The following is a 23,741-nucleotide window of genomic DNA, read 5'->3' as shown; positions in this document are numbered from 1 at the left end:
GAAGGTTTGCAAGCTCATTTCATCCATCCCTCTGTAGCCGGAATGACACTGCTGAACACATAGGTCTTCTTTCTTCAAGTTCCTAAGGATCATTCGAGCTTCCGCAGATGCTAGAAGACAAAGTACACAAAGCCTCCATGAAAAGTCACACGAGCACACGAGCCAGCTGCTGAACCACTCTCCGAGTACTAATGTGCCCCCTCTGAACAGGTGGTGCCATCCCTTGCGGTCACTGATGACGGCATATGAAGTGCTCCCAGAGCGCGACAAACAAGTTTTGCGACCAGTGCATGGTGCATCTGCAAGTGGCCTTACTGACTTGCAGTGTCAACAACAGACTTTGCAGCGTCACCATGATGGCTGATTAGTGGTAGTAATTTCTTCACTATTTTTGCATCTACTGTGGTTTGTATGAGTGTTCCTATAGCTTGACGACCATTCCAGTGATAATTTTAAAACATGTTTCTTAGAGGGAGGAGAGCAGCTTCCTTCATTTACCAACATAGACTGGGCATGATACATGTCATTCTTTGTGAATGCCCACGCGACTTACCTGGTCAAACTGTTAGGCAATAGAGGAAATCACTTGCCTCTATAGAGCAGCTTTCTCCAGTCATGCTGTTATTTCCGCCAGTCATGTTCATGTACTTGAAGTCAGCTGTGCCACTGGATGCAAGGTATCTGAGCACTTGCAGTTAAGGAAAAAAGTGACACATGCAAAATAACTACTGCAATCAAATGAGCATTGCTTAGCACTCAGTGGCATCGCAAGAACATGTCAAAGCAAACCCTCATGCCCCCACCTTAAATCCCAATTTAACAGAAGAGTGAAAGAAAAAATTGGCCACTCTGGCCCTGTTAACATCCTGAAGTCATTTATTGTGCAATGCAGTTAAGAGGGTATCATTGCTCGCCTTTCTTTTATCGCACGCCAAATAAATGCACCTGCTCTGAGCCACTGCATTTCACTTGGTATTGAATTGGCCTACACTTAGCAACAAATCATTACTATGCTAATTACTCCACAACCTCAGAATGTTGTGAATCTCATCTTCAGTTCTTCAGCCCTCTCTTTGACAAGGCATATGACCATATTTCTCTTAGGTTCCCCATGAAAAAGACATGAAGCATGCTACATTAAAGCATGACATTGCAGGTGCATAAACTGTTCCCTATGATATTACTGCTTTGTGCAGTAAAATGTATTCCCTGCTTTTCATGCATGATGAAGCTCAAAATATAAAGAATGCAAAGCACCATTTCAAGAGCCTTCTTATGCGCCACCTACTTGCTAAAATTGATCGAAAGGACGGAGGCAACCTGTGAATAAGTCTCTTGGACGCCATGCGTTTTATAGCTATGGCATGGGATCGGCTAACTCCGACTACCGTAGCGAACTGCTTCGGCAAATGCAGCTTCTTCGGGAGTCCAGAAGAGGTGCCCCCAGAGACGGAAGATACAATTGAGCATTGGGAACGGCTTAATGTCGAGCGCACAGCTGATGACTTTTGCACGGCAGATGACAATCTCGCCACCTGTGGTGGGCACACGGTAGAAGATATTGTCAAAGAGGCCACATGCGAGGCTGCTGATTCTAGCAACGATGGCGACGACGTGGGTGACGGCGAAGGACCACCACCAGCGGCTGAAACGCTGCCCGCGCTCAACGTTCTGAGGCGTGCTATGGCCGCGGATGAAATCAGCGACGACACGTGCACGCGTTTTTATGGATTTGCACAAAGTCTGCTAAGTGACCCGACAAAGAAAAAGAAGCAGAAGGACATTAGAGACTTTCTCTTCAAGAAATAAATGCTTTTTACATACATGTGTTTGAGTGAGTTCACCCCTGACTCTTTCATTTTGCAAGTTTTAATTGTGTTCCGATGATACGAATTTCTGCTAACACAAATATTCTTCGTGACCCCGTGAGATTCGTATCATCGAGATTCCACTGTAATTCATTGCAATTTATCACTACAGCAAAACCTAGTTAATTTGAACCTCTTTAATTCAAAAAATCAGATTATTCGGACACATCCTCTGGTCCTGGCAGGTGTATGTGAGAATCAAACTCTCATTGATTTGGACATATTTGACCACGCCACGGTCACTTAGGACGCCTCAGTGAGCATGGAGCAGCACAAATGTGGAATGCAAAAGCGCAAGACCAGCGCTAGTGCCCACTGAAACGTAACGGCAGAGACTGCATTGCCATAGTCATCAGTGAAATCGTACGTGAACGACAGGGACGCTGGAACACTTCACGGCTAGTTGTGCCTTTATAGTCTTCATTCTTGCATTTATTGCTACGCATTTCCCCTACTTGGCCATGTGCCTACACAACTGCATGTTTGCCATCCATGATCGGGTTGATAGCTGCCATGGTTACATCCACAGCGGTTGCGGTAAACAGTTTCGTTTTGACTCAGTGCAATGTCAGAAACACGGCGGAAGCGGTCGAGAATGAAGAGCGTTGGCAACATTGTGATGGACAAACAGTCTGTTGGCGACCAGCCTACTTGCAAAAAAATAATTGGGATGTGCACACAGTACTGAAAAGCACATCTTGAACGAAGATGGGCACCGTGCTGCAAAGGAAGTTGCTAAGCCTTTATTGCTGCGAGTGCTAACCAGTCAGGAGCTGATGAGAGTGGCAGCTTCCGCACTGCTTTCGTGTAAAACAGGGTTTGCTGATTAATTCAATAAATAAATGTATGTTGACATACAGTAGAGCCCCGCCGTTACATTCCTCACTGCTGCATTTTCCCGGCTGCTACGTCGTTGTCATCCGGTCCCGGCATAGCTTCCATAGGATCCAATGTATAAGGAACCCCGCTGTTACGTAGTAGCTGTGAAAACGTTCCCGCATGGGCTAAAGTAGCCAACGGGCTCCAACCGCCATTTTGGCTTTTGACGAGTTTTGGCTGGGCTTCGCTATGGAACTGGCTGCAAGAAGCCACACGCCAGTTCGAGAGGCAGCCATTAAAGGGACACTAAAGGTTCCTATTAAGTCAATGTGGACTGTTGAAATACCATCCCAGAAACCTCGAAACGCTTGTTTCGTGCCAAGGAGAGACTTATTTTAAGAGAAAATGCGTACTGAAGCGTCCGCGTACCTCTAGCGCAGTTGAAATCGCCCGCCCTCCGATCGAGGAGTACTGACATCATGGTCTCATAGTGACGTTGCGCCATCGGTGAGTAGAACGGCGTCCGCAGACAGCGCTACGGCTTTTCTGCGCAAAACGCAAACGTGTGGCCAGAAACAGAGCCAAGACAGAGCCGACAGCAGAGCGAAAGTGGGACTATGGTGGCTAGCGGAAGGAGCAACGCGCGACCATGGGGCTCTTGCATTGCCCAGGGGGCGCTGCGAGAAAGGTGCTAAAAAGCGCCTTCTGTCCTAAAATGGGCCATACCAAGCTCGGTCGTCTGCTTCGGAAAGCACGTTTACAATATGGACCCACCACTTTCGGTTGTGTTATAGCACAGCCTGCTGCGTATATCGGGCGCCGAAGATTTTTTTCAGGGGTGGCACGCTGCGTAAAGGCAAGAAATTATGCAGTGCCGAATACATGTACGACGTTCAAGAATTAGGCGGCGAAGTTTTAGCACGGCGTCAATCGCAAGTGAAGCGAGTCGCGTACGAAGTGGAACTACAGGTAAGGTTTGCACGCTAGCTGCTATATTCAGGCGCACAAATGTGAGGAAATGCGTACTATAAATGAATCCACAGCAGCGATAAGCAGACATCATGTGTACGGAACTGCTCGAGCACACGACGGTACGCTCCGCGATGTACGAACTGCTCGAGCGCATGATAGTACGCGCCGGGACGGCAGCGGTCTTTCGACATGCCGCCAAGCGGCGGGCCTCCTGAAATCTTTGTTGACTGCATGCCGCTAAACTGATGCAATGGATATGAGCTCGCACGTGCGTGCGAATCGCGCTGTAGCGCGAGCTTGTGCGCTGCTCGCTTGATGTAGCTTTTAATGACAGCGCTCGAACATTCATGTGCTGCAATCAATACTGCCTTGCTGCACTGCTTCAACGTGCTGGCTTGAGATCAAGGATGAGCGCATTTAACTCTCTTAACCTGTGGTGCTCGCAGTGGAGTAGTGAATTGTCATCGAATGAGCCCGACCATTTGTGCTCATTTGCACACACTTCACCACTTCGCATCGATCGAATTGTTAATTGTCGCTGTGGCCGGGTCTCGAATCGTGAATTACCAGCCATGCCTGCTGCTATGTCGGTCTGCTGTCGGGACTGTAGGTGAAAAAGACTGAAATTTCGAAAGCAGATAATCAAGCAAGCTTCAAGACAGGCGAAGCAGTCAGCATGGCATGAAGTTTCGCTTACTCAGCGCGACGAACTGCAGCTTTGCAGCGCGCCCGACGCTCCACTTCGTGAGGCATTGAAGGAAAACGGTAGAATTTGATGTTGTGATTCAGGCCTTCTTGTTCATGGCAGCCCACGATGCAGAAGTAATGACGGTGACGCCTTTTTGAGGCTGGGCTTGGTCTCTCCGGATCGGCGTCACCAATTCCTTCTGCTTCCAGCATTACGTCTCACGGAGAGTCCGTTTTCGATAAACTATAGGCTGCGGCGAGCTCGCAGCGCAGTCGGCGTGGTCTGTGAGACGTGACGTGACGAGCCTTTTCGCACTCGCAACAGGGCATAAGAAAGTGCAAATTGACGCAAAACTCGGACTATAAACGTGCTTCGCCACAGCCAAGGCTCATTACGACCCAAGCTGGTACGACCCAGATGTCGTTTCCCACACCGCCACCAGGCGCCGCTACTACACCTCAAACTCCAGCACAAGACGGCCATAAGCTGGTACTTCATTCTATGACGCAAACTTCGACGCTCGTCGCAATGGACCCTGACACCGACAGATTGGCTCGCGATGGTGGGCTCAACTCCAGCGATTTGAGCACTGACGAGCGCGACCTGCTGCTGAGGGCTCGCACTGCCGGCGTTGTTGCGTACTACGACGGCGGCCTTGACACAGGCTCTGCGGAGCGGGAAAGCAACGAGGGCTTCCCACGACATCACATGGACGTGCCATTCTCGCTGCTTGTTCCCAATGAAAGTTTCGCGAGCCAGCAGAACCCTCACAGCACGACGCGATAACCAAACTACTGAAACTAGAAAGCGTGCGTGGCGCAGAGTCGAGCAAGCAGAGTCGAGCGAAAACGAAACCTTTCGAACACCCATATTACTGAAGGGTAACGTCAAAATGTTATTTTTTCTTAGAATCGAATAGATGTAGACAAGTAACATTTTTTCCGTCTTATAATCGAATGAAATTATATTTTTAATACGAGTAGTTGAGTATTAGTAACACAAATTATGAGGAGTGCTTTCGTCATCGGGCTAGTACCGGAATGTCGCTGGGGGGTCTCAAATCGTGTCATGCATTTACCTCAATTTCTCGGTTACTAAAGCTCTGTTCGCGACTATACTGACGCCTTAGACGTTCTAGAACATTGCTCTACCACTTTAACTTGAGTTTCTGGTAACCTTCAGTGTCCCTTTAAGTGGCCATTCGTGAAAAATGCTCTCACTGTCATCACTGCGATTACGGTCACTGCATGGTTGTTGGACGGGTCCACTCACGGAGGAAGGAAACTCAGGAGAGGCCCTGACATCACTCTTTGTGAAGCTAAAGTGAAACCGGAAGTTGGCGTTGCTCGTGGCGTTGCTCCGCCTATCGGGCCAGCTCTCCTCTCGTTTACATTTCTCCCACGCTGCGCTGCGTGCAACCGGGCAGCTCGGACGCGCGCTCTCCGCAAGCAATACTAAACAATCGTTAGCACGTTAGCATGATTACGCCAAAGAGGGCAAAATTTCCCGCGGATATTCCTTCGTCCGTAGCCATTGCCGTGGCGCGGTGACGACGAGGAGCACGAGCCGCATGATGCCAGGGAGTTGCCAAATCCTAGCTTTGGAGAAGCCGTCGCGGCTCTGGACCTCCTCCGCAGGTACGTCGCATCTCACAGCGACGCTGACAGCAATGCGGCCTTCCAGGCTATTGAGAAACGTGTGGGGATTTCTAGCGAGCGAAAGAAACGGCAAGCCACCATTCTGGACTTTTTTAAAGTCCTCCGCGCACTTTGTGGAAATAAATTGTCTATAGTTGAAGCTGCACTTTTTTTCATTCATTTTCGGAGCTTTCCTCACTGTTGCATTTTCCTGGCTGTTACGTTTTTTCCCCCGGTCCAGTGAAAAACGGATGAACGGGGTTCCACTGTTGTAAGCATTTGTTTATTGTTTTCTTATAATACTCTCGATAGTTACACATTCGGTCATTTTTTCCAGACCCGTGAAATCTGAATTAACGAGCTTTTAGTACACTGTCAGCCTTCTTCCACAAGCCTGCTAGCTTTAAAAGGGCCCTGAAGCACTTTTCCAACTAATCATAAAATGACATCCCCACTACCGTATTTGCATGAATCTAGGCCGACCCGATTCTAAGCCGACCCCCTAAAGTCCGAAGCCAAAAAATATATCTATATGTTACCTCGAATGTAGGCCGAACAAAAAAAGGGAGGACAGCGTTCAGAAAATGCAAACAGCATTTATTGAATCTGAACGTGCAGAGCTCATTCAAGGTCGTTGTCGCTGCTAGATTCGCCGCTGTGTTCCTTGTCACTGTCACCTTCAAACAGTGCACTATATCAAAATACACAGCCGTCTGGTCGGCATTGCCGATTTGCCCAAGGTTGTAGCCTGCCGCTTCTCTCTTTCGCAGCACGTAGCGCTGAAAAGCTATCAGCTTTTCTTCGAAATCGCTTGGCAGCTTCTGGGTGATTCAAGTGCGACATCGGAGGCTGCAGCCAAAGCACTTCATGAATTTCTGAAGCCAGCCCTGGTTGGCTTTAAATTCCTTTGGCATTAGGCCTCGGTCCCTCGAAAGTTCCCTAGCTTTCGCTTGGAGCACTTCTGCTGTCACTGGAAGGGCAGCTGCTCTCTGCGTCCGAACAAAGTCGGCCAAAACTGTCTCCACTTAGTGGTGACGGCCTTTCTTTGGTCCACTAAATGCCATCCTCGTTGCGGCGTACGCAAAAAGCTGCTGTCATTGTCCCCTTCAACGATGGACGTTTTTCTTGTCGATGCTGAAGTCCCAACCGGCTTGAAGGTTCGACGATGCCTCTGCGGCTATCACAACTTTTTGCTTGAAAGCACCACTGTAATGGCATCTCCTGCTTGGTGCCATCACGATAACACCACGCCGCACACCGATACAGCTAACACGACACAGGTAAAAATGGCGATCTCGTGTATGGTTGGCTACTGGCATGGCTAGTAGCGGCTGCAATACCGACTTTTCTAGATGGCGCTAGCTATGCACCATATTTAGCAGTTTCAATGAAAAACTGCCGCATTTTTAAAAATATTCGAATCTAAGCCGACCCTAGAGTATGGAATACAATTATTTGAAAAAAAACTATCGGCCTAGATACGAATAAATACGGCAAATTACGTCTTCTCACGAATATCCTGCCGCAAAAATGTTTCAAATCCTCCAAGCACAAGCAAAGTTATGACGTAGTTACCAGATCGATTAGCAGCTTTCTCTCTCATTTACACTCCACAGGGGAGACAGCCAAGGAGCACAAGGGAGCGCGGTACTGCTGGCCCGACCCAAAGGTTGAATGCAAGATGGCTGGTGGCAGCATCTATGCTACGCTTTTCAAGCCACTTGCAGCAGCAACACGCAGCTGTTCTGTGTAGATCAGCAATGCTAAGATGAAATGGTGCTTCGGTCTTTTTGAGATCACAAACACATATATTTAATTTATTTGCCTCAAATGCACAATCAATGCGTTACCAAGCTCGTGATCACGAAATCAGCCAACAGCTGTTGTGGGCTCTGCTGCTTGCAGTGACGCTGCATGAAGACATTGTGAAGGAGAGTGCAAGCGACTGTTCGCTGCTCTGCACACGAGATTGTAAATTCCCTGCAGCACGCAGTGCTATCTTATTTGGCTCACATGTTTACAGAAGCCTCGTAAACATATCAGCTAGTTTAGTGAACTGTTAGTTATTTTAAAACATTTCTGCATTCTTATGCAAATCAAGCTAGTTTATGACAGGAGCCACAGAGAAATCTTTAACCACTTCCCTGGCATGGTAACGAAAATCGTACTAACTGCAACACTTAATTTTGAATCGTTGCTTGCCATATTGATCATCCACTTAGCTCCTCAAAAACAATGTTTACTTCAAAATACAGTCAACATGCTACATCAAATAAACTTTTTTTTAAAGTCAAATATAAATCGCAAGTATTGCACGAGTGGACCTTTACCTTGCAAATGCTTATATGACAATGTTAAACATTGAGTACAGTATGTAGGAATCAGTGCAAGGCGCAGTTTTGTTGTAAAAAGATACATGCCTCAACTAGCAGTGCATCGCATCCGTCATGCAGAGGTTTGACTCCCATCTACAGCAAGTTGTCTTCCACTTTTTTCTTCTTTAAGAGTGTGACGCTTATTGCAAATCCATAGTTAATTAGTGGGGAAGGAATGCACCTAAAATGACAGCCAGTGGGTCCCAGCCATGGCCCAGCGTGTCTTTGATGCCAATGAGGCTGTCCACTCCTTGTGCCATCTAGAAGTTCTCAATTCCCACGAATTAGAGCTCAATTAAAAGGAAGCTTTAGCTCGGGTGCTCATATCTAAATACATGTAAAAGCAGAATTCGTTTTTCTCGGCAACCACTGCAGCAAATTTGACTAAGTTTATTGCATTTAAAAGAAAGACTTAAAATATAGTGGCTGGTGGTTTCAAATTTTTGATTTAGTTTGTCAATTTTTTACTAAAAATTGGCAAAAACCAAAAATTTTCAGAAAATGAAACTACCCAGTTCACAACTCTCTAATTCAGCAAGGAAAAATGATATGACAATTCTAGGAATTGCATCTGATAATACACCTAAATCGGACAAAATTCATGTTACACATGAATCTAAAAAAAGTAATATGGAAATACAGCTTTTGCCGAACCCTTGTACACAACGTAACAAACTCGCGTAAGATGTAAATTGAAACATAGAATTTGTCCGCTTTGAATGATCTAATAGATGCCGTTTACGGAACTGCGATATGTTTTTGATGCAGAGCTATTCATTTGTAAACTTCGTGCTTCTATTTTTTTTCAAATTTTCGAATTTTCAAAATTCTTTTAACAAAATTCAGGCCCTAAATTGTAATTCCGCTTCCAACAGTTACTTGAAGTTAGCTTTCTCTCTCAAATGCAACAAATTTGATTAAAATCAGCCAGGGGTTATTTCAGCAAAAAGTTTTAGCGTTTTACATGTATTTGAATAGGCCGCATCCGAGTTGGGCTCGAGCTAAAGCTTTAAAACAAACAGTTAATTTCTCTTTTGCCATCCTTAGCTTATCTGTCGGTTTCAAATGATTCAATGTCTTATGAATTTTGATAAGCTGAATGCAAACATGCTAAAATTAATTAAATTTTGGGGTTTCAGATACCAAAACCATGACATGATTACGAAGCATGCCTTAGTGCGGGATTCCAGATTAATTTTGACCATCTGGGGTTCTTTAGTTCGTGCCCGAATCTAGGCACACAACCGTTCTTGCCTTGCATTTCCACTGAAATGAGGGCAGCTACCGATGCCGGCTGCGGCAGCCAGAATCTCACCCTCAACTTTGAGCTTAGAAGCACAGCCATTCAATCGCCATGGCGGGTAATGCAAATATGCATTTTTTTTTTAACAATACATAGCTCGGGAGGTATTTTCTGTACTTCACTTGCAAGTGACTGTGTTACCAAGCCGATGGTATGCATACAGGCTGGCAAAATATTGTTACACCAGAAGAGCTGGAGTTTACGAGGTGTGTAATGATGGAGAATTGTTATTTTAGACCAATTTCAACCAAACTTGTAAGACAAATAACTTTTCAGAGCAAAATTCTTGTCCGATACAGTAGGAAAATTAAAACAGTTAGATGGGTTTGCTTGTTGCTGGATTCGTGATAAGTTGCCAGTACTAAATTTAACGGGACATAAAGTGAAGACACCCCCAAAATGAACCTACAACTATAATCAGTACTCAGCTACAGAAGCCCACACCCAGCTTTACAATACCATCTCCTACTACACTTTACAAGAGTTTATATCTTTAATAGCAACAGAATCAGATATATAATCAGAGGCTGCTGCAAAATTGGGAAATTATTACATTGGATTATGGTTTCCCGCAGTAAAAAACGTTCAAGGAAGAAATGAGATAAGATGCTGCCCTTTGCTGTTCGTGTGATGGAAATTGTCGTGCATTACTTAGACTGTCAAGCAAATAAATTGCCTGGCAGCCTCAAATAAGGCATACTGGGCTGTTACAAAGAATAAAAAAAACTAGGGTATCAAAAATTACATGAACTCAGCAGACCAAAATTTAAAAAACAAGAGGCTCATGAAAATATGTCATTACAAAAAAAAATGTTGCAAGAGCAGAGCTTTACAATATGTTATGCTATCTCTACAAATCCACGTTTACAGTGTTGGGGGAAAAAGTTATCCCACGCCTGTTTTTCATACAGATTTAAGCCTTGCTATCAGATTTAAGCCTTGCTATCCTTGCTATTTTAACCTTGCTAGAGCAAAGCAGGTTATGATGAATTATTAGACACAGCAGATAAAAAAGAAATTCCTTTTCAGTCTCACATAAATACATGTGAGGGGGGAAGGGTTAGTGGCCAAGGCTGACAAGGCACGGTGTAGAGAATAAAATCGCCACACAACGGCTAGGACTCGATGCAAAAGATCTGACCATGACAGGCTGTGTTGGGAGCAGCTATATTTGCTTACATGCTGAGCCCCCTATCCTCTGGAAGGCATGTCCTGTGGTACCGATAGCTGGCTCATAATATTGTACAGCCGAAGACCCCCCCCCTCTTCTGGCACCATTTGACAAACTGGGAAATAATGACATCTTGCTGCAGCATTTCCCTTGCATTTTGACTGCCTTTGTTTTGCTGTGAGCACAATTTTTTTTATTTCACATTATTTTGTATTGCTGCACCATGTGCTTGCTTTGTTGTCACTTATGATGCACAGCCCAATCTTTTTATGCTATGAGACACAAGTTGTTGCACTGCCTGTTTCCTTGTGCACATCCAATCTGCTCTCAAACCTGCGCTGTGATCGCCCTATTTGAGGTATCTTTAATGCTTACGGTGCTATATGCAAGTCATTGAGAACTTTGTGTCATTTATAAATAGTGGCCAGCCAAGAGCTGATTCAGTGCCGATTCGATGATCACCGACTGTAATTGCCACTGTCACATTAGCCTTGCCCGTTTTCTGCTTCTTTACTGTCACTACACCGTGACATTGTAATTAATTTCGTTGGAGCTTGTATCTACTGCATCAGCTAAGTTCAATTCACGCTCAGTTTTATGGTTTTGCTGTAACTTGGTCGCTTTGTTTCTCTTCTGCCATGATTTCGCATATTTATTGAATGTAACTTCCATGCGGCAGTACTGTATCTAGAAATAAATAAGAAGAGGCCCAAACGTTGTGCAGCTCAACGTGGTGTCAAGACTGCTGGGCCACCTTATTTTAAAGCAGTGCAATACTCGGGTCAGACATTCAGTGAGCTGCAGCACAAAGGTTGACTCGGCACCAGTGCAGTGGTCGTGAGTACCAGCCATGCCACTAAGTCGCTACACCAGCCACAACATGCGAGAGGGATACACTGCCACCGAGCCCCAGAAGGCGAACAGCAGCAGGTGCAGCAGGTACGGCAGGATCGGAAAGAAGAGAGCCGAGGGCATCAGGGCAACCGCTCTGAAAGAGAGACATGCATTAGCCCCAATGGCCACAGGCACAGGTGAGAGCTGCAACTCCACATTTGAGCAACATTGCACTATTTTTTATGCTTACTAATTGAATTGAAGAAATGACGCGTTAACGGAAATGAAAATGGATGAAAAAACAACTGGCCACAGGTGAGAAACGATCCCACATATTTTCATTATGCGTGATCCGAAGACGTGGGACCGTTTCTCACTTGCGGCCAGTTGTTTTTTCACTCATTTTCATTTCCTTTAATTTATTATTTAAATTCAGTTAGTAAGTACAAGTAATTTCCCGCATGTTGTCCTTTATGTCTGTTTGTTGGCTTTTTATTATATGATTAATAAAAGTCGGCTGCTTCAGTTCCCTTTCTTCCCATTCATTGCACTATTTTTGACACCCATGACTTAACAGGGGGTCTGAAACACCCTCACTTGAAACTGGAGGAAAACCTTGGGACGAGGACACCTATGACTTAACCCATTGGCTTACGTGACGCAAAAGGCCAAAGTCGCTATGGCCAACAATTAGCCCGCTGCTCGGGGAATGGTTGCTTATGACTTTATTCAGTAGATGGCAGCACAAAACAATGTGTTTTCGTTTCGCTTCATAAGCTTTCCACTAGATGGACCTAGTTCTGCACTGTTTGAGGTTGATTTTTGTTTTTTAGAAGGCAAAAAGCTCGCGTCCCAGTGTCATGCAAAACATGGCGTCGTGAAAAAAAAAACATTCTTTGACACAAGGGGAAATTCTTGAACTTGTGTTCAACAGTGAGGCCGAGAGCAACATCAGCGATGATGAGGATGGTCAGCTAGACTATGCGGAGTGCCAAGGTGATGACAATGCCAGTGATGATGAAGAGCATCTGTGTTCAGATGAAGATCCCATGGACTCTTCTCCACTGTCTCCGAAGGCGCAAAAGCTTGAATAGTGGGAATGGGAAGAAGACGACAATGCTGAAAACGTGGTCAAGCACCCTTTCAGTGGTCAACCAGGCATCAAAAGAGCCATCCAACTGCAAATAGGTGTGCGTCCCAGTGCTCTTGGTATGTTCAATGCCCTCCTCGGACATGAGATTTGGAGCACCGTTGCTATGCACACAAACACCTTTGCAAGCGAGAAGCAGCGTTTGCATCCTGATCCCACCTGGCATGATACAATGCCAGATGATGAGATTTGGAGCACCGTTGCTATGCACACCAACACCTTTGCAAGCGAGAAGCAGCGTTTGCATCCTGATCCCACCTGGCATGATACAATGCCAGATGAACTGAAAGCTTACTTTGCCACGTGTGTGCTTATGAGCCAAGTAAAGAAGAGCAGTATTCAGTCGTATTGGTCAACAAGATGTGTTATTAGCACACCGTTTTTTGGTTCAGTGACGTCAAGGCACCGTTTTTGGGCATTATCTCGACATCTTCATTTCTGCGACAATACCGTTCCCCAAGGTGAAGATAGGCTGTGCAAGATATGCCCAGTGCTAGACCACATACTGAAATCCATAGGTACAGCCTATCGTCCCGAAGAGCGTCTTGCCATTGACGAAAGCCTTGTGAAGTTTTGCGGTCGGCTGTCCTATGTGCAGTTCAACCCTTCAAAACGAGCCAGATTCAAGATTAAATTCTATAAACTGTGCGAATCTTCGAGTGGCTACTGCCTGCAGTTTTCAATTTACACTAGCAAAAGTGAAAAGACTCCCGCTGCAACTGGATTATTGTGCAGTGAGGCTGTTGTCATTGAGCTAGTGGGAAAGCGTCTGCTCGATGGCCACACATTTTACATGGATAATTGGTATTCCTAGCCTGTACTATTCCGCCTCATCAAAGAAGGTGGTTCGAATGCTGTTGGCACAGTTCGCCTACACCGTAAAAACATGCCTAACGAGTTCAAGAAGGCGAAGCTGCAAAAAGGGCAATGCAAAGCTCTTTTTTCACGTGGAATCATGGACCTCACTTGGCAAGATAAAAAGATGGTGACTATGCTTTCAACGTGCCACAATGCAGCCAATGTGATAGACACAGGGAAAAAGAGTCGCAAGAATGACTTGCCCATTCTGAAACCGGAGGCTGTGCTCGATTACAACCGAGGCATGGGTGGAGTTGATCGCGAGGATCAACAACTCGCTTTGGTTCCTATCATATAAGGCGATATCGCTAAGGGCTACAAAAAATCTTCTTCTACATAACTCTACAGAACATAGCTGTTTATAACAGCTATGTTCTTTTTATGAAAACAACAGGCAAGCGGCTCCATTATGCTGACTGGAAAGTAAACCTTGCGGAGGAGATTTTCTAAGAGGCCGTTCTCCCTCAGTACCATGGTCGAAGGAAGCAGCTTGTCGCCGCAACACCAATGCAGCCGAGTCAGTGCATTTCCCTCGCCAGATACCACTAAACAAGGTGAAGCAAAATCCATCCAGGCTGCGCTTCGTCTGCAAAGCGCAAGGGAAAAAGTCTGAGAGCAGATGGGAGTGCGAAAAGTGCGAAGTTGCACTTCACATGCCTGAGTGTTTCAAGACATTTCCCACACAGAAGTCATTTTGAGTGTGTTGGTGCACTGAGAAATTGTGCATCCAATAAATCAAGGTTTGTTGCTGTCCCACATGTTTAGCAAAATTTATCGCGATTTTTATACAGCACCACACGCGGTCTACCGGCGCAAAAATTTCGCCACGGAGTACCAGGCAGGAACGGCCGCGGAGGGCGCGGAAGCCAAGGGGTTAACAGGGACTCTGAAACACCCTCCCTTGAAACTGAAGGAAAGCCTTGGGACAAGGGTGATACCTCGTGCAAGACGTGCTCCCGAGAGAATTTTACAAAAAGACCCGATATGAATGAAGGTGCCAAAACTGCAATACAGTTAAACGCCTCCACAACAAAAAGGTTGAGTACAACAAAGGATACTGTATGTCCCGGCCAAATTCCTGTCTTTCATATGTACTGTAAATGCCTCAACTAGCAAAGACCACTACAACAAATGCAAGCATCATGACGGCAGATTTCTTATACGACAACAAACACACGTAGAAGTGGCACACATAGAGAGTGCTGCTCAATACGACAACAGAGACCACACGAGAGGGTCCAGTATCTATAGCATCCCCCCACACCGTGTACAGAATGGCTCCAGGGGTTGCTCAACTGATACAATGCTTGTTGCAACATGGCAGTGGGTGCAAGAGCTGGCGAATACATCTTGGATGACAATGCTACTGACACACATGCTTGTTTATCTGCATTTGCACCAGCTCACAAATGTTAAATGTTATCACTCAGTGCAAGACACGCCTTTCTGTACCTGCCATTTCTTGAATGTTAGCGGTGGTTTTATCTGTTGTCTGTGTAGTCGCCAAGCATTGTGTAATCAAATTCTGTGTGCGACAAGATTGCTGGTGTACAATCTAGAACTTATGTGAGAGCACCAGCGATTATGCTGGAAGGTTCTTTGAGCCATGTATAAAGAGCTGATGCATCCGATCTGCAGATCAAATTTTCGAAGATCGCCGAATGTGCTCGGTGCTATCGTTGTGCTTTGAGAGTAATTTCCTTTTCTGGGCACAGGTTTGCCCAACAAAGGGATAGTTTCATGATTCACAGTTTTTGCTACTACTGCTACTACAACATGACATCTGATGAAGGTATTATTGCGATCATGTACCAAATGCCCCCATCAAACCCACACCCCAAAGACAACACCAGCGTCATCCCGGATCATCGAGCAAGCCGTAGGCTGCAAAACCTGGCCTGGAGCATGGATTTCTACCCGAGATGACCAAGAAGATCGTGCCTAAGTCAACTAGCACCATGATAGACTGAGCATCGCCTGCAGCCATCGTACTGCAACAACCCAGGGAACCACCTACCTTCCACAGAGCTTCATCTGACGATGCAGAAACCTGGCTCGAGACATTAAAAAGGGTTTCAAGCTTCGACAATTGGAATTCTGAGGACAAGCTGAACCATGTATACTTCTCCTTGAAGAATGCCACAATTGCCAACACCGTATGCAAAGAAATCAAACAATCACTAGGAGGTGCTGAACTACCGCAGGCAGAAGCGATAAGCTACGCCGCTGCCGCTTGCCGTCACATCCCCCCTCCCCGCCCGCACCAAGCCTCGCCACAATTCAAACAATCAAAATCTCATGAATTGACGTATACAGCAAGGCCCTATTATTTGAATAGCAAAAAAAGAATAAAAAAGAAACTCCAGGAAATGTAAACACCAAAAACGGTGCAATGATTATTTCGAACAAAATTCTTCACTCCCATGGACCACTTTTCAAACAAAACAGAGCCAGAGGTGAAGCCTCGATACACCGCTAGCTACCGTAATGTTGTGTGCCATAAAAATAACAACACACGAGAGGCGAGAGCGAACCTGAGGAAGCAGAGCAGCATGCGCCCTCCTTTCCAATCTAGCTTAAAAGAAGCAGGAAAGAGCCCCCTAGCATATGCTCCATCACGCCGTCTCCAACACGCGACACAGAAGAGGACAGTCGGCATGAACCCACCCTCCTCCTCAGCTCATCCTCACACGTTTTCCTTCGCGCCCATAGCAAACAACAATGCAAAGCATGATCTTAAAGCACTTGACACCAAGCGGAACCTAGGCCTCTTCTGGCACGTGTCGTCGCACGATGATGGGGGAAGATAAAACTTTTTCAATGGGAGACAAGGTACAGCTTTGATCTTGCACACTGTACTGCACAACTGATGGGGCGCCATGTTTAAAGGGGCTCTCCTTAGTTCAAACACTTCATTCAAATAAATTTATGGTCCCCCCCTCAAAGTGTGAATTAACGAGATTCTACTGTACAATATTCCTATTCCCCATTCTTGGCTATAACAATCACCCCTGTCTACTGGGTGCATGTGCCAAAATAAGAAGGATCACAAAATCCCAAAGAGGAAAAAAAGAGCAAGCCAGCGCACTTTGACACACATCCGGCAGGATTTCGCCACATTTCCAGCCTCGCATGCGTTTCTTTCGTCTCTCTTCCACTTCTCTTAAACACGATACCGATTGGGAGTCCAACAGCACCTATGTGGGTGTGCAGGCGGGTATGACTGCTCGTATTTTATTGCAATAGCAACTACTCCAGGCAAATATTTCTGCTGCTCTGTTGGTGGCGCCGTAACATTAAATAGCAAGAGCGTCAACGTTGCAGCAGCATGCTGTATGTTGTAGGTGCAAGGAAAAGCATGCAAGGGTGAGCCGAGAAGGATGGTGGCTTGGAACGGCAGCGGCTTCTCACGTGAGAGAGGAAGGCGGGGAGGGTGTGCGCCAACTATCCAGGCGCGTAAGGGGGGTATGGGAGATGGGCAGGTTCGTGTGCATCTCCGCTTTTACTCCAGCCATGAGTGCGCGTGGCACGGCTGAGAGCAGCCGCACTTGTCCTACCTTAGAGATAAGCTAAATGAACCGAGGTAGCTGATGGCTTCGTGTGTGCCGTGTTCTCAAGCGCCTAGTTTGCGTTGAAGCGAGGCTGCATGAAGGGGAATTAGCTCCCTGCTGCTTTTCATCATGCCAGCATTCTGACAGCGAGTGTCTACGGTCATCGAGCGAGATGTGTTCATATTAGACTGTGCACGCTTGACATCGTGCTTGTTAATTTAATTGGTGAGCAAATGTTTACAGAACCTTTAAAGCTGATAAATCTATTGACCTTACTGCATATAGCTGTCTAACAATTTGCAATTGCAATCAATGCTTCACCTTTCAAATAAAACTGCGACCTATGTTTCTTAACGTACCGTTGTTTCTAAAATTGAAGTTCACCAGGTCCACATTGTTGTTCAAATAAAAAGTATTCACATAATCTACCTTACACTGCATTATTTAAGAAAGTCACAGGTATTCAAGGGGAAAAATAATTCCAGGACCTTTGAGGGCCTTGAAAACGTACCTTTAAATTTCAAGGATATTGGCCTACGAGGCTTCACCGTCAACACACTGCTTCTAATGCAAGGTGAACAACCACGAGAGATTGCAGACTACATCGCAGCCACTGAGTCGAGACCTAGGCGGACTTTCCCTTCGCCGCCACCAGGATTGTATATGTCACCGCAGCACCGACCATACACTGGCCCATTATTTGACGTAATCTGCAGAAACCCGCAAGGTTAGAGAGAAGTAATTAATAAAGGGAAAATGAGACCTCCACCCAAACGTAGCTAAGTGCTATAAAGGAAACCCATACGGGTTCCTCGAAAGAAAAGCCTCAAATTTTTCTTCAACTGCAAGGCTTTTCTTTCGAGGAATCCACATGGCTTTCCTTTGTAGCACTTAGCTACGTTAGGGTGGATGTCTAATTTTCCCTTTATTAACTGGCCCATTATGCAGCCAGTCCGTCAGCCCTTATCCAGAAAACGTAATGCAGCAACCAATGGAGGTGCGGTTGCTGTCCATCAAAGTGCCAAAGATCCTCCACCACTGACGACGACGTTGCAAGAGCCATCTCGACATCATAGCAGTAAAATGCCACCAACCAGACGAAGACTCGATGCAATGAAAATGCTGGGGACACAAGGCTTAACAACGCGACGGAGCAACAGTAGGAGAATTCAACGCAGCCATGACCCGATGCCACAACCTAACCACAATACCAGACCAAGAACAACCGACCTCGACGTGCTTCTTGACGACCACGAAGTAACCGCCCTTGTAGACACAGAAACCGACTATTCCATCATCAATGCACCCTTTGTCACAAAGTTGAAGAAAGACAGGACTGCATGGGATGGCCCTCAAATCCGGACAGCTGGACGACACCTAATAGCGGTGGCTAAAATCTGCACAGCAAGAGCTATGGTCAATAAACAGACTTACCGTGCTGCTCATGGGACATAATCCTTGGCATGGACTTCCTAAGCCAACAGAACACAGTCATTGAATTGAAATCCCAGCTGATAAAGCTGTCAACGAATTAAGTGCTACCGCATTGATAGAATTCTCTATTAGCATGCGTTGAACATACTCCAAGATCAAGCCAGCGTGCCACCTTGCTCCAGTGTTATTTTCATTGGCACCGAAGCATCCGCAGACATAAAAGTCGTCATGGAGGGCGACCAACATTTGCTGCTGGACCATGAAATTTGCGTCGCAAGGGGTACTGCTTGATTACATGCAGGAAAAGCGAAAGTGATGCTGACAAACTTCAGCCAGCAATGCAGGCACGTCAACAACGGCACAAGGATCGCATACATCGAAGGATGACGATGATGATGATGATGATTGGAGTTTATTGGCACAAGGGCCAAAAGTGGCCGAAGAGTGCCAAGGCTGTGATAATAGGCTGCCATTGGTAAATGAATAATGAATATCGAGGCATGGGTGAAACACGGCTGTAAAGAGGCCTAAAAATATTCGTTAAAGAGTGCATAAATACTGCTGCCAATTGATGCCAACTGTGTCATAACCACAACAAGGGCACACACACGATGGGCCGTTGGACAGCCACATGTCAGGAGATTGAGCTGCCTATAAGGGTGCGGTGCTATGGCTCCTCACCAGGCCACACAGCAAACTTCGGATATACGCTGGAAGTTGTTACCTGTCCTCTAGGAAGCGTTCTGCAGCAAAAATTTTTTTTTTTTCGTATCGGCTCATTAATAGCCGAGATAGAAATATTTCAGTGCCGCGAACCCATGATTTCAGGAGGCAAGCTCCACTGCCAAGCAAGACACTCTCTCTACTCGGCCCGTCTAGCCTCTGCAAGCGAAATTCCTTCCCTGCATTCTCCCATAGTGGACCTCGACAATCGCGTGATGCAAACATCACGGGCCCCTCCTTCATTTTATTTTTTTCTATTTGTTTTTGGCGTGGCGCACTTCTACTGAAGGCATCACACGCAAGCTGTTGTGATTGTCTTGTTTCACGCAGCACACAATTTCATGCACTATGCACGAGAACACCTCACTAACGGTATAAGTCAGTGCTACACGAATACTGAGAAAGACAAGCGGATCACAGAGCACGATCACGCGCTGGAACACAGTAGAAAATGACAGTTTTAGTGTCTGCGTCCACTTCTTGCACGACGTGGGACTAAGCAGACGAAATCAAAGTACATCTCTCTTGCTACAGTGCGAAGTAAAACAAAAGAAGTGAAAATGGCGTTCGGTTTGAAATTCCAGATCTTTCCGCGGTGCATAGCGATGCAATACTTTGCAGACACAATATCTATCATGCATTGTATGCTCTGTGCTTGTCAGCTCGAAATGGCCAGACCTGGAATCTTAATGGGGCATGCTCAGTTCAGAGTGTCTCCTGTATAAGTTCCAAGCAGAAATGTTTAGCAGTTTGATTATGGCAACAATTTTAAAATTGATTTCAGTAGCCAAAGAAACATTTCAAGACGGCACGTCTAAGATTTTCAATGGCACCTGGGACGCATTTATAGCTTTAAAATTTCCCCAGAATGTGGACTCGGGAGTAATGTAAATAGAGACTAAATGCTTTGCGAGTTAGCCAACCCAGAGAAATAAGCAAGTTGGACCACATTGCTTACTAATTTGAGTACTACCTATGAGTCATAATGAAGCTCCTTTGCCATGCTGGCAAGGATGTTAGAACAATTGACAACAATGCAGTATTGCCAATGTGCTGAATTTGCTTGCCCAGTTCAGTGACTAAACCAAGCCTCGCCTGTGTGTTTCTTCTGTCCTTTCGTGTTCAGTCTGCACTGCTTTTCACCATGACAAAAGCTTTAGAAGATTCAGATCTGCATGAGCTTAGACCAAATGTCGTCCATGGCACAACTTACCTGCTGGCTTCCTTGATTAGAGCAATGGCAATGACGATGCGCTTTCGCAAGAAGATGAGCAGAAGCAACAGCACAACCAGGATCACAACTGACACAATGCCTGCAGAGAGAGAAAAATTAGCCAGGAACCTTCAGTGCTAACTAATGGTGTTTTCTACTGGTCAATCTGACGCACTGTAGTGAAAAGTATAAAAACTGTGAAAAAAAAGGAGACAGAATGAATGCCATGGTGCATGGTTGGATTAACTATGCACCAACTCTGTTGGTCCACTTCAAGCAGCCTCCAATCTCCTGGGGCAAGTGCTCAAATTGCATCAATCCGAATCTGCCAGTAGAGAGCAAAAAATGCTCCGTGGGGATCATACCGGAAGCTTTCGCACACATGTTACATTAATCAGTTCCAGAAACTAAGGATGACTTCCACTATGCACGCTTTCATGGCAACCAATGTCCCACAGTGGGCATAATGTTGAATACTGACTTTACATAAAGATGGAAGCAACTTATGCTACGAGTGCTCAAACAGGTACGCCGTCTATTGTAATATCGATTACACTTCTCTTTGCGGGCACGGACAGAGGATTTGCTGCAGTAGTAGGCAATGCAGCGCCACCTCCGAGGGCCACAAGGGACGAAAGCCACAGGGGACGAAAGGTGACGTGGCTGCGGCGAACAGGAAGATGGACGATGTGTTTGCGCTGAATGAGACTGGTGTCCACATGGCGATGGTGAGCAACTGTACCAAGTGTTCCTAGCAGAGTTATCGGCGCTGTTAGACTTGGCGGTGGGTGAAATATTGGGGACATTTCCATCAAAATGGCTCAAGCTGGTTGCCGTGCGAGTTGTTGAAGGCCACAAGTTGCGACAGTATCAGGCGACATGACCAATGCGCCGACAGGTGAAACATATCAGCTGGTTGTCCGCAGTTTTCCACTCAGCCAGGTAGCGATAACATGGAGAGAAGCGTCGGGGTGGAGTGAAAATAGTAGAAGGGTGTTCATTGTCTCTAGGGTTGGCAAAAGCACAGACAGAATGTAGACCAATGTTTTCAAGTTCCTGGCGAACGATGGCTTGTACGAGGAAACTGCAAAAGGGGTAGCATCAGGGCTAGGCGAGCAGAAAGCTGCGGGTGTCATCGCATCCAGTTCACGTCGAACGATTCGCACCACATCCTCTGATGGCGATGCATGCTGCTGTGTGGGCTGATCTTTACACGTCGATGTTGCGGCAGTACTGGGAAGTCTGGTGAATGGTTGCAGGATGCGTCGACTTTTAGCCAGCTTGAAATGTCGGCACTTTTTGATGACAGTATCAAACCGTAGGGCAGCTTTTTTTTGCACATGAGCAGATTAAAGGCATCGTCAGCAATTCCCTTCAGCACGTACCCTACCTTATCAGCTTGTGTCATGTCGTGATCAACTTTTCGACGAAGCACCAGCACATCCTGCCTGTATGAGACATAGGATTCAGTCGGGAATTGGGCACGGGAGGCCAGTTCCTGCTTTGCAGCAATTTTACAGCCGGCTGGTTTGCCAAACAACTCTGTTAACTTCTCTTTGCATTGGTCCCAGCTGGTTAGCTCCTCTTCGTGGTTTTCATACCACACCTTTGCCATGCCTCTTGGGCAGAACAACAGGTTAGCTAGCATAAGTGTAAGGTCCCATCTGTTGATCACACTCACGTGTTCGTACATAGCCACCCACTCTTCCAACATCGGCCGCATCGGTCCCGCAGAAAGTTTTGGGATCGTTTGGTTGCACAACCACAACCGAAGGGGACAGCTGGCGACGATGACGATGGAGGCGGCAACGACGCTGATCCCGCGTGCTCACCATCATTTATGGTGGGGACGGTGATACGACACCCACGGCAGAGCTCCGTTTCCAGCCGTGGTACCCCACACCTCCACCAATATGTTACGGGAATGTTGGGAGTATGGACAGACTGTATTTACAATCTACAGTCAAACCTCGATATATCGAACACGGATATATCGAATTATTGCGTATATCGAACACTTTCTATATCACGTGGAAAATCGCATGCATTTTTAATTTTTTATTTCGAACGGGGCCGGATGTAAAATGGATATATCGAACTCCGCCGCCCGAGACCAAGTGCGCTCTGTTGACAGGAGGCGAGCTTTCCCGCAACACTTTCGAGGATAGCGGCGGCGCGATGGGCGTTCCAGACTGCTGCGTACGACAGCTGCCCACATCGGTTGCGCCGAGGGCGCCATTTGAACGTAGCGGCGTACGCACGCGGCGGCTTGGCGTGGCCATGGCTTGGCCAGGTTGGCTAGTTTGACAACGTCAACAACAAGTGCGTCTCGGTGTTGCCGCTTGTGCTACGCCAGTCGTTGTTGGTGTGTGTGTGTGTCGCTTAGGCCTGTCGTGGTTGGTGTGATGGCTGCAAACGCAAAGAAGCGGACGTCCCTGACATTTGCTGCGAAATTGGAAGTGATACAGCACGTTGAAAATGGAGAAAAGAAGTCGAGCGTCGCCGAAGCTTTCAACATCCCAAGGAGTACTTTGAGCACTCTGCTGAAAAACAAGAGTGACATAAAGGCCAAGGCGGAACAGAACCAGCACTCAGGCATGCGGCGGGTGCGCAAAGCTGCCTTTGAAGACGTCGAGAAGGTGCTGTACAAATGGTTTATCGACGTAAGGGCCCGGAAGAATGCCAGCTCGAAGAAACCTGGAGCCAGTTGGAGCGCTTTGTCGGTGCTGAGCCACACAGCATGTGCCTTGAAAACTTCGTTGGCGGTGACGACAGCACCGGAACAGTGGCGGAGTTAACAGACGTGGAGATCGCGGCAGAAGTGACTGCTGAGCGGCCAAACGAAGACGCTGTTGAGGCTGATCCAGCAAGCGCTGATGTTGCCCCGCTCCCGACTGCAACTGAGGCTGTAGCTACTTTGGCCATTGTACGCCGCTACTGCGGCGCAATAGAAGGCACTGGACTGTCTCTTGTGGACCGTTTGGACTATGTTGAGGACGCCGTGGTCAAGCACGCGGTTGCCAATATGAAGCAGGCTACGCTGCTTCAGTACTTTCAGTGAACGAAATAAATACTTTGTTTGAAGCTTCAAGTGAGTATCTATTGCGCCACAATTGGTTCATTGATTGATTTGTGCTAGTTTTTG

At 46.5% G+C, this 23,741-nt stretch overlaps 1 protein-coding gene and 1 pseudogene across 9 annotated transcripts in view; one reads left to right on the top strand and one right to left on the bottom strand.

The window, feature by feature from the left end:
* The window catches only part of Ctl2 (Choline transporter-like 2), a 608,937-nt gene that overhangs the window by 167,027 nt on the left and 418,169 nt on the right, over window positions 1-23,741 (bottom strand). For all 9 annotated transcript variants that reach the window (XM_065452835.2, XM_065452836.2, XM_065452840.2 and 6 more), the window contains 3 exons: window positions 20,597-20,696; window positions 11,729-11,821; window positions 591-681 (listed from right to left, as the gene is read on the bottom strand). In XM_065452835.2, the coding sequence (XP_065308907.1) occupies window positions 591-681; window positions 11,729-11,821; window positions 20,597-20,696 (284 nt within the window). The remainder of the gene's footprint in view (window positions 1-590; window positions 682-11,728; window positions 11,822-20,596; window positions 20,697-23,741) is intronic.
* LOC135919116 (piggyBac transposable element-derived protein 4-like) lies at window positions 13,704-14,373 on the top strand (annotated as a pseudogene).

This window comes from Dermacentor albipictus, chromosome 1, assembly GCF_038994185.2.
Source record: "Dermacentor albipictus isolate Rhodes 1998 colony chromosome 1, USDA_Dalb.pri_finalv2, whole genome shotgun sequence".
Taxonomy (NCBI): domain Eukaryota; kingdom Metazoa; phylum Arthropoda; class Arachnida; order Ixodida; family Ixodidae; genus Dermacentor; species Dermacentor albipictus.
Note: the sequence above shows the minus strand (reverse complement) of the source record. Positions and strands in the feature narration are given on the sequence as shown.